Below are 10,471 nucleotides of genomic sequence, written 5' to 3'. Positions count from 1 at the left end.
GGAAAAGTAAACACCTGGAGGAGGAGGAGGTGAACCTGGAGCTCCCGCCGGCCTCTGGGCGCTTCTTGGTGGAAGGAGAGGGACTTGGTCCTAAGCCTGCCCCGGATCCACCCACACCAGAACCCCGGAGTCCAAGTTCCTGGATGGACTCAGTCCCACCCAGGCCGGAGCCCCAGAGCCCGGGTCCTCCAGCCCTCGCTGCTGCCGCTTCTCGCGGAGCCGGGGACCCACCCCGCGCCACCTCAGCCTCTGCGGGGCTCTGGGAGGGCAGCGCCAAGGATGCTCCGGGCCCAGCGGGGGCATCCGGGCCCAGCAGGGGCATCCGGCCTCAGGCGGATACTGATGCCCTGAGGGCGCGGAATAGGGTGGCCTGCGCAGGGCCCGCCATCTCAGGCCTTGCAAAAAGAGCGGCCTCTCCAACGCCCCTACCGGAACCTGCCCGGAGGCCCCAGCCCCAAAGCCAGGGCGATGGCGCCTCCCTGACCACGGGTAAAGAAAACTCAGGTCCTTCCTGGAGACGCGGCCCGCCGTGGGAGGCAGATCGCGCATGTGCCCTGCATGGCCGGAAAGATGGGTTTCATTGCCCTCTGCCAGCCATGAGTTGGCAGCACAGGACGTTTGGCCTTAGTGGTGGACCTGAGCCTGACTCACTGAAATTCAGGTGTAGATTATTCAGTACTTTTCTTTTGGAAGATCAAATGGAAATTGAGTACGATATCCTGTGCTTTAATTAAAGAAGATGGAAATAAAGAAGCAAATTCAAAAATCAGTATACAAAAGTCGATTGATTCCCTCTATGTGGAGGGAAGAAGAGCTTGAATAAGAGAAGCATTCTGTGTTATGCTTTAATAATGGCTGGAGATCTGCCACCATGCATTTGTCAAATCCTGTAGAATTTCACAGCACAAATAGTATATCTTAATGTGGCTCAGGAGTACATATAATGTCAGCCACAGTTTGTGGGTAAATTACATATTTAATTAAATAGATTAAACAATAAATAATGATATGAGCTCTGCCTGGACATATTCCTTGCCTCTCCAACCAGTTTGCCAAGGGCTTGAATTTCTTGCTCATTATCCTCACACTTGACATAAACCCTGGCTGCGGAGTAAAATCTATCACTTGTGGAGATTTTTTAATATAATGATGTGTCAATTTCAACCATGGATAAGGCCATTTAGCCTTAGTAAGGCCTATCGTATTAAGATTGTGCCTGTTTGGCAAAATTTCAAGTCATCCCACTTCATATTCAGGAAACACTTTCTCTTGAGTTTTAGGTTCAGTACTGAGGCTCCTCGATGGACAATACATTTTCCAATTCTGAGGACAAGGCAGAGGAGGCCCCTCTGTGAGAACTTTCATTTTGCTTCAGGAAAAGTACATTGAATCAAATATAGGAAAGGCTTTTGCAATGTGGCTGACAGGTTCGGCTCTTTTATCATGCTGGTGTTTTATCTTCTGGACTGCAGTAAAAGGTGCACAGCCGTGTCTGTCTCTGTGTAATAACTTAGGACTTACCTGAATAAAATGTGGGGTGTCATGAGATGAACTGCTACCTCCAGTTAGAGAGGCTCCAGGGACAAAATTTCAAGAGCCTTCTGAGGGATAGAAGAGAAGAGCTGCCTTATTCTCTGATCCCAGGTAACTGCTCAGAGACAGAGGCAAGGGCTGGGGACACCCAAATGCATATACTAGGTGTCTTTGATACAGCCTCCATTTCCCTGCTAAATCTATGCAATGACCCACTGAGAAATCTGGCAAGTGGGGCTGAAGATCCCTGGTGTATCAACTCGAGGGTTGGATGGAAACAAGTGGTTTTAGTGGACGTTGAAGAAAAGGGAGGTGAGCTGTGAGGAAAGAGCTGTTGAAGACTGGGGAGACTCAGAAGTTGGGGTAGAATCTCGACCAAAAATCTCAGCCAAGGAGTGCAGATGCAAATCGATTTGTTAGGGCTGCATAAATGAAACAAGGACTTCGCCAACATACTAAGTTTTTTCAACAACCGATTGTATTCTTTCAATATTTGTAAGTATTGATCTTTTGGAAAAGTTTAATGAAATTTCTTATATAATTCTGCATTCAATTTATTCCCTGATCACTTTGCTATTATACATTTACATGCCACATTTTTATGAATAGACATTTTCTCAAATTTCTGAATTATTTTGCTAAAGTATGTGTTAAGAGTTTTTTCTAGAGGCCCACCTTCTTGACTCACTTTTCTGATGAGAAATCTATCAGGTTTCTCCACAGTGATTTTCAAGTTTGATAGCTCCTCAATGTGAGAAACTTAATGTCAACTAAGAAATGAATTACCACTAAAGAATTTTCTCCTTTCAAGATGCCAACCATGTTTTGTCCAGTGTGAAATCTCACATGTGCCACAAGTGTTGCTCTATGCAGAAAGGATTTCTTGTGATTTTTCATTGCATAACTTCTCCAGTAAGACGTATTTGGTATTCCAAGAGAATTCATTGCCCTTGGAAAGACTTTCCCTTCTTATTTAGCTTATAAAGGCTTTCCTCTCTTGTTTTCCATTTTAGCAGCATTTTATCACTGTGTTTTCTTGTGAACCTCAAGCCTGGTGCTTGGCTGAATGTTTATTCACAGAAAATACAAATAAAGCGTTCATCCAAGTAAAGTTTTCTTATGTTATTTGACAATAAATTGCAAATAAAAACATTTTCACACTGAATGCAGAGTTAGAGATTCTCCACCTGAAAGTCCCACATGTTTTAAGTTAAAGCTGTTGCTGAAGACTTTTAGTTTATTATGTTGACAGTTTCAGCTCTCTCATGTCATTTATGATCAGATCATTAACAAGTCTTTGGTACACACATGTCATACAATTTCTCTTCCATATGAATTTATTCATGTGGACTGAAGAATAAAGGTAACTGAAGTATCTTCCATGTTGATTACAGCATTTCTTCAAAATGTGAGTCCTTTGGTATGTTTAGATGCTACAACTACAGCTGAAGTCTCTTGCACATTCCTTACATTCGTCATTCCTAATGTCATCTAAAGTCAGAATATGTTCTGAAGAAGTTTATAATTTTCTCTCCAGGGTGAATTTCCTGATGCTATTTAAGATTAGTACATTGACTGAAGGCTTTCCCACATAAATGGCATTCATATGGCTTTTCTCCAGTGCATGTTCTCTCATGTCATCTAAGGTTGGAAGACAGACTGAAGGCCTTCCCGCATAGAAGACAAGCATGTGGTTTCTCTCCAGTGTGAATTATTTTGTTTCCTCTAAACCAGAGCTTTGACTAAAGGCTTTCCCACTTTTATCACATTCATAACACTTCTTTCCAAGGTGAGTTCTCTCATGTCTTCGAAGGTTAAAGGATTGAATAAAGGCTTTCCCACATTGATGACACTTATACGGTCTCTCTCCCGTGTGAGTTTTCTCATGTCTTCTAAGGTGAGAACACTGAGTGAAGGCTTTTCCACATAGATCACATGCATATGGCCTCTCTCCAGTGTGAGTCATCTTGTGCCGTCTAAGGTGAAAGCTATTAGTATAGGCCTTTTCACATAGATTACATTGATATGATTTACCTTTAGTATGAATTTGTTTATGTGGTTTAGGGGACAACTGATTACTAAGGGATTTTCCATACTGTTTGCTGACATAGGGTTTCTTTCCACTATGAGTTAACAAACACTGAGTTATTGTGGAACTGTGAGTGCAATCTTCTCCCGAATCATTACATTCAAAAGGATCCTCCAGAATGAGAGAGTTCTCCTTTGGGGACAAAGATTAAAAGCTCTTAATGGTTTACCCACATATATCTATACATTCATTTCACTACCTTTGAATCCTAGACCAACCATTCAGTGGTAGACCCCAGTTGAAATCTTTCCAATGTTACTTGTGTGAAAGGAAATGAAATTTTGGGACCCAAACTCATTTAACCAAAGGGAAAAATCAAGCTGGGAACTGGGTCACACAAACCTGCCTCCCTCTTCTGGTTCCTAAATAACATGGCTACAAGATGAAAAGCTACACGCCTCCCACATATTTTGCCCACAAGGAAATTCCTCATGAGCTGTTAAAATTACACCATGGCAATGCAAACTGATAGCTTGTCTTTACAGGTGCAGTCATCCCCAGTTCACCAGACACGAATACATATGTGATTGTTTCCCTGCCCAATTTTGCCTATGTTGTCTTATGTAAAATGCAGCTTTCCTGCATTATTCCTCTGCCCCATTTGTTTATGTCATCTTATGTTCAAAAATCCAGATTCACTGAGCCAGAAGAATGCATGAATGACTATTTTTTCTACCCACCTTTTACATGAAAATTGTGTACTTCTCAATATCCCACCCTTTCCCCTTTAAATTTGGAGCCTTCAAAATCATCTTTGGAGAAAGGCATACACCTGTCTCCTGGGTGCATGTCCTTAACTTTGGCAAATAAATCTCCTAAAATGATTGAGACTTGTCTTGTCATTTTTCTCGATTGACATTTGCATACACATTATCTCCTACAGACACAGATATGTTCTGTTCTGTAAGATCCCAACTGCAGACTTACTGCATTAATTGTGATGATATCAATATCTTTCAATGTCTGGGCATGAGCAATGTATACGCACTTGTTCTGTTTTAGAGATCTCATGTTATGGTTTGGAACACAGCTCAATTTATTCACTAAATTCAAAGTATCCAATTTTTTTTTGCTTAGAAAGCATTTAATGCCAGCCTAATTACACTCAGGTGATTGTGCTTCATTACTAACTTAACCCATTACCATGTTTTTAAAACTTACCAGCCATAAAACTTACCATTGTCATACTGGTGGATGCGTCTTTTGTGATGATAGGATGCATGGATATCATGTGTTTTTTCTTAAGGGCACTTTCCCTGTCTGAAATAATTGAAAAAGAAATTGTTACATTGGTATTATGGTAATAAAATTGTTTGAAAAGCCCCAAGGCCCATTTACTTTTTTTCAAAAATTGACACTTAGATGTGGCAAGTGTGTCAAATGAAGAAACTACTTGAATAGGAAAAATAGATTGTACAGTGTCAGCAATTAGAAAAGATTTTTAAAATTAAAATGTGAAAAGAGTTAAAATGGAGATGAGATATGAGGCAGGTAAATAGAGGGATAATCTTCACAGGGTATCAGGAAAAGAGTCAGCATGTGAAAGTTTAACCCCAACAAGTACATGAATTATCCTTTTCCCAAAAGTAAAAGAAAAGGCAAGAGGACACAAGAGTAGCATCTGACACATGAACAAAATGATAATCACATCTAAGGAATTCTGCTCCAGTAGCCTAACCTACATTTTAGAAATTATCACTCATTTAATAAAACCACTCATTAATATTCAACTGATATTATTCATTGACAAAGCACCTCCTCCTATTAGAGCACAGGACCCTGTTGCTTACCTGGGTTCTGGTCTGGAAGAAATTCTCTTCCTTCCTGCCACAGCTCTTTTCCTTGCTCCAGCTGCAAAGTTATACAGGATTTGCTTATCTGGTACCCTGTTAGTGGAAAGAATACATGTGTTTTGAGTTCGCTGTCAATAAATGTGCATTATCACCGAGTGTAAGGCAGGCTATCAAGGAAGAATAAAAACAGTGAAAGTCAGCTCAGGCCACAAGACCTAGAACACAGAAAACTCCCCAGGATTTTTCTGACCCAACCTGAGACTAGAAAACAAATCCAAACCAAAGGTCCATCAGGAAAAGGAAATTCAAAACAGTCAGGACCTATGAATGCTGAGTCCATGCCTAAGTTCCAAGACACAATGCATAATACACAATCTTTTCAGAAAGAGAGTAATTAAATCTCTGCACAGTGTGTTTATTATTATTCTCACGCAGAACAAAAAAAAACATTCGATTTACAAAAATAATTGGTGTTCTATATGGAAAAGATATTGCTATTGTTTTCACTAATTGGTCTCAGCCTAAGCATACACTAAAGCGGAAGAGTTATTTAGAAAATATTTAATTTAATACATTGAAAATATTCATTAAGTTCCCAGGTCTGTTATGAGTATTAGAGACTGAGTACCAAAGAAACCATGAAATCCTTGTCAAGATTACATTCTAATTGAGTGACAAACTAAATAAAATAAAATAAAAAGAAAGATACTTATTTCAGATAGATTTAGAGAGTTCAAACTTTTTTCAGATGAGATCTGTGAGAGAATCAGAGAAGAGATTAGAGTGAGATATGGGGAAGCTGTTCTAACACTTATTGAATGAATGAGCGAATATGTGTCTACATATGTATGTGAATGTTGAGGGACTCACCGAGGGACACCAGGTGACTGATAGTTTCCAGCATCACATCTCTGTACAGCTTTCTCTTGGATGTGTCCATCATGGCCCACTCTTCCTGGGTGAAGTCAATAGCTACATCTTCAAAAGTCACTTTCTTCTAAAACATCACAGACATTTTAGTTTAGACAGAGAAATCCCTTTCAATGTCCAGAAGAGGAAGGCTGCGATGACATAGCTAGGAGCTGGGTATGCAGAATACTCAGTGTTTTGGGTTCCAGCCAGTTCATTCTCAGTACTAAGCTGGTATCTGACTTTCAGATTCACTCACAGAGATATACCCACTCTGAATCCATTAAACTTTACTATAAAGAAATATCGCATGAGGTGTGGCATAATATAACCCAGATTTTTTCAGTAATGTATTAATCACCTCTACATAACTGATTATAAAATTTTCACTTCAACATTCATAAATAAAATGAAATTTACCATGAATTTCAAGTAAATTACAGATTTGTCACAAGGCAAATAACCATGATTTACTACTTTTTAAACACGACTGTGATGAAATAATTTATTTCTCTAGATGAACCACAGGTTTCTCACCAATCAAATGGTTAAAAGACCTATTATGTGTTTTGAATAATCTAATGAACTAATAGAAAATGTGTTTCCTATCTAGCAAATATTTATTAAATATAAGTCATTGGTCCCTTATTCATTAAAAAGTTAGAAAGTAATGAACCAGACTCCAGCATTCTTCAGAACTGAACAAGCTTTATGCAGAATATAGGATTCAATTCATACATATAGTCTCTCTAATGTTATATAATTCAGGTGTTCATGACAAGGCTTAAAGACAGTCTAGCAGCACAAGACAAGACCGCTGAGGCTGCTATACTGAGGAAATCTTAGTCTGATGATTCCTGTGATATGAAGCCTCCTGTTCTCAACTTTCTCTCGGCAATCCAAACATCAGTTATCATTGTTTCTCTTTTAAATTTACCTTGTCACTTCACTTGTTCAAGGATTAAAAAAGCCTCTTTATTGATTTTTTTCTAACCAGCCCTTATAAAGCATTTCCACAGAACCCTAAATTGTGCTCTAGCTACTATATTCCTTCTTCTGAGTGTGCAACCATAATTAAATAATTATATTTCTTATACGTTACTTTCAGTTACCAGAAGGCAAAAAGGTTAATTACCAAAAGGTAAAATGAATGGGGATAAGAATAATAATGACTTCTTTAGTTATCCTTTCGCAAAGTTTTTAAAAGCTCAATTATATTTTATCAAACTTTTCTCTTCCCTCAACACTGCACAGCTCTTGCCCAAGTCCTATCACACTGGATTTATTGAACTCAGCTGCTAGAACATCAGACTCACCGTTGGGCTGTGATGTTCTGCTGTTCACTCATCTCTATTGCCTGCATTCATCACAATCCTAAGTCTATTTCAGCCAACAGTACAGTTAATGGGTCAATTATTTCCCATGAGATTATAGGATGGATAGAAGAAAAAGAAATATATAAATGAAACCTCTCATATCTTTTTTTGTAAATAGCCTTAATAGGGGCTGGAATAAAGTAGTATAATATTAGAAATTATATTGATAATTTAGGAGTCTTTGACACACGATACCCAACCTAGACTCCTGAGAAAACCTAATTGGAGGCCAGATACCTGAAAGCCTCCTGATTGCATTTGGAACACCCAGGCTGGGTGGATTTTACATCGTAAAAACAAACAAAAAGAAGAATAAAAATGAAACACCCATGCAAATTGGAGAAAACTGCCCATTTGCCAGCAATATGGGTATAATTTCCGTAGAAAGAGGCATCCCCTACTCACTAGTGAATGCATTGTCAGGAACTCAGTTTCTCTCTGTCTTCCTCTGGATTTCCACTTGCAGGCACTTTAGGCACTAAGAAAAGCTGAGGTTGGAGAAAGAACATGTGAGACACCAGTCTTGTGCACAATTTTCAGATCAACCTGTGATGAAAAGCCAGACTTTCACTGAAGTGTGACATCACCTGCACCACAGCCTAACCAACAGACACAAACACGCAGAGGCCTCTCCTCTTTTCCCGCGGTCAAAATTAGGAAGCCGGCCGGGCGCGGTGGCTCACGCCTGGAATCCCAGCACTTTGGGAGGCAGAGGCGGGTGGATCACGAGGTCAGGAGATCGAGACCATCCTGGCTAACACGGTGAAACCCCGTCTCTACTAAAAATACAAAAAATTAGCCGGGCGTGGTGGCGGGCGCCTGTAGTCCCAGCTACTCGGGAGGCTGAGGCAGGAGAATGGCCTGAACCCGGGAGGCGGGGCTTGCAGTGAGCCGAGATCGCGCCACTGCACTCCAGCCTGGGCGACAGAGCGAGACTCCGTCTCGAAAAAAAAAAAAAATTAGGAAGCCTATGACTATGGTTGCTAATAAAGAAGGAACACAGATATCTTGTGAATGAGAACGTCAAAAGCACTGAGTTTTGTATGTTAATTGGTGCAAGTCCAGATATTCAATTCCCTCACTGATTTTAAAACACAGGGATCCCTGACTCCATCCACATGTGGAATATGATTTCCACCTACAGATAAACACTGGGATTTCTCAGATTTTATTATCCTAGCTTTATGCCCTAGCAATGTTTCTCCAACACCCACCACAGCCTTCTGAAGCCTTACTCCACTTTTACTTTCACTCAACTCGGACTTTTGTATTTCCCCTTGGAACTTGGAAATAATCAAGTAAGAATCTGTTTTAGGGTCGAGTGCGGTGGCTCATGCCTGTAATCCCAGCACTTTGGGAGGCCAAGGCAGGCGGATCACCTGAGGTCAAGGGTTCGAGACTAGCCTGGCCAAAATGGTGAAACCCCGTCTCTACTAAAAATACAAAAATTAGCTGGGTACGGTGGTGCTTGCCTGTAATCCCAGCTACTCAGGAGGCTGAAGCAGGAGAATCGCTTGAACCCGGGAGGCAGAGATTACAGTGAGCCGAGATCCCACCACTGCACTCCAGCGAGGGCGACAGAGCGAGACTCTGTCTCAAAAAAAAAAAAAAATCTGTTTTAGGATGGGGATAATCAATTCAGGGATTTATTTCACTTAGAGGGTCAACACTCCCATCCTGCTAATCTAGCCCTTAAAATCTCCTGCGTCAGAAATTAGCAGGAGTACCCTTAGTCATGGTGTTTCTGTCCTGTGTATACAGTCACAATCCTCTAGGATGCTCAGAAAATACAAAATAACTTAGGGGTGGGAGAAATTTAGCAGCTCAATCTGATATTTTAGTAACGTGGAATCTAAAATTCTTGCAATCATGGTTTATATTAGTCTTTGTTAGTTGCAATATCTCTGATTATCATGATACATATTTGCTGAGAAATACCGATGTCCATGTATATATTCATACATAGATATGTAGGTATATAGGTGCATATGTTTATATGAATGTATGTGTTTGAGACAGGGGGAAACATGCGTGTATTATTTCCCTGCTAAAAATATAAAAATAATTAAATATATTTTATGTACAAACGATAATTATGTGTCATAAACAAAAAATTTACTGACCCATTTGTACATGAAGTCCTTATTTAACCCTCATCGTAACCCTGCTGATTATAGTTTATTTACCAATTTAATAAATGATCAACAGAGTTTGAAAAATATGACAAAATTACAAAATTAGAAAATGACCCAGCAGTACTTTTAATTATATTCTGCCTGTCGCTGCCTCTTCTTGCTTTTTGACAAAATTACTCGCCTAACCAAGGTTCTCTATGATTCTGGGGACTCCAGCATTTAGACCCCAGTTCCCAAACATCACTGTGTCTATTTTTACTGCCACATTTAATGCACATTTACAGACTTCAACAAGCACTTTTCAATATCAACTTTTTTCTTATTCCTTGGACTACTTTCTACATCTGTTCGTCAAGACTCCAGTAACATATGACTCCATCTGCCTGTCCCTTCCATGAATGTACCTGACAGTACATGTATTATGTAGTCTAAAATTCAAGCAGAACTATAATTCAAGCAGAATTTTGAAGTCTATAATTCCTTCAAAAAATAAGATATTAGAGAATGCCTACAAAGCTTCAGTGAAACCAGCTGTAACCCTTAATATTATTACCATGTAAACCCTTCCTCGAATATCAAAATAAGATTTGGGCTTTAGAGAATATTTGTGTGTAATTATAACCCAAACATGAACTA

The 10,471-nt window shown here is 39.8% G+C and overlaps 1 protein-coding gene across 6 annotated transcripts in view; it reads right to left on the bottom strand.

Moving 5' to 3' along the window:
• Window positions 1-821: 821 nt before the first annotated feature.
• Window positions 822-10,471, bottom strand: part of LOC129026619 (zinc finger protein 705A-like) — a 65,164-nt gene continuing 55,514 nt past the window's right edge. For 4 of the 6 annotated variants that reach the window (XM_063653252.1, XM_063653254.1, XM_063653253.1 and 1 more), the window contains 5 exons: window positions 8,106-8,188; window positions 6,286-6,412; window positions 5,413-5,508; window positions 4,800-4,882; window positions 842-3,754 (listed from right to left, as the gene is read on the bottom strand). In XM_063653252.1, the coding sequence (XP_063509322.1) occupies window positions 3,245-3,754; window positions 4,800-4,882; window positions 5,413-5,508; window positions 6,286-6,412; window positions 8,106-8,117 (828 nt within the window). In that variant the 5' untranslated portion in view covers window positions 8,118-8,188 and the 3' untranslated portion in view covers window positions 842-3,244. Of the gene's footprint in view, window positions 3,755-4,799; window positions 4,883-5,412; window positions 5,509-6,285; window positions 6,413-8,105; window positions 8,189-10,471 lie in introns of all 6 variants that reach the window. The other 2 variants (XM_054473763.2, XM_054473761.2) reach the window with 2 other exon arrangements.

This window comes from Pongo pygmaeus, chromosome 16 (assembly GCF_028885625.2).
Source record: "Pongo pygmaeus isolate AG05252 chromosome 16, NHGRI_mPonPyg2-v2.0_pri, whole genome shotgun sequence".
Taxonomy (NCBI): domain Eukaryota; kingdom Metazoa; phylum Chordata; class Mammalia; order Primates; family Hominidae; genus Pongo; species Pongo pygmaeus.
The sequence above is the reverse complement of the archived record's forward strand: the minus strand, read 5'-3'. Positions and strand labels throughout refer to the sequence as shown.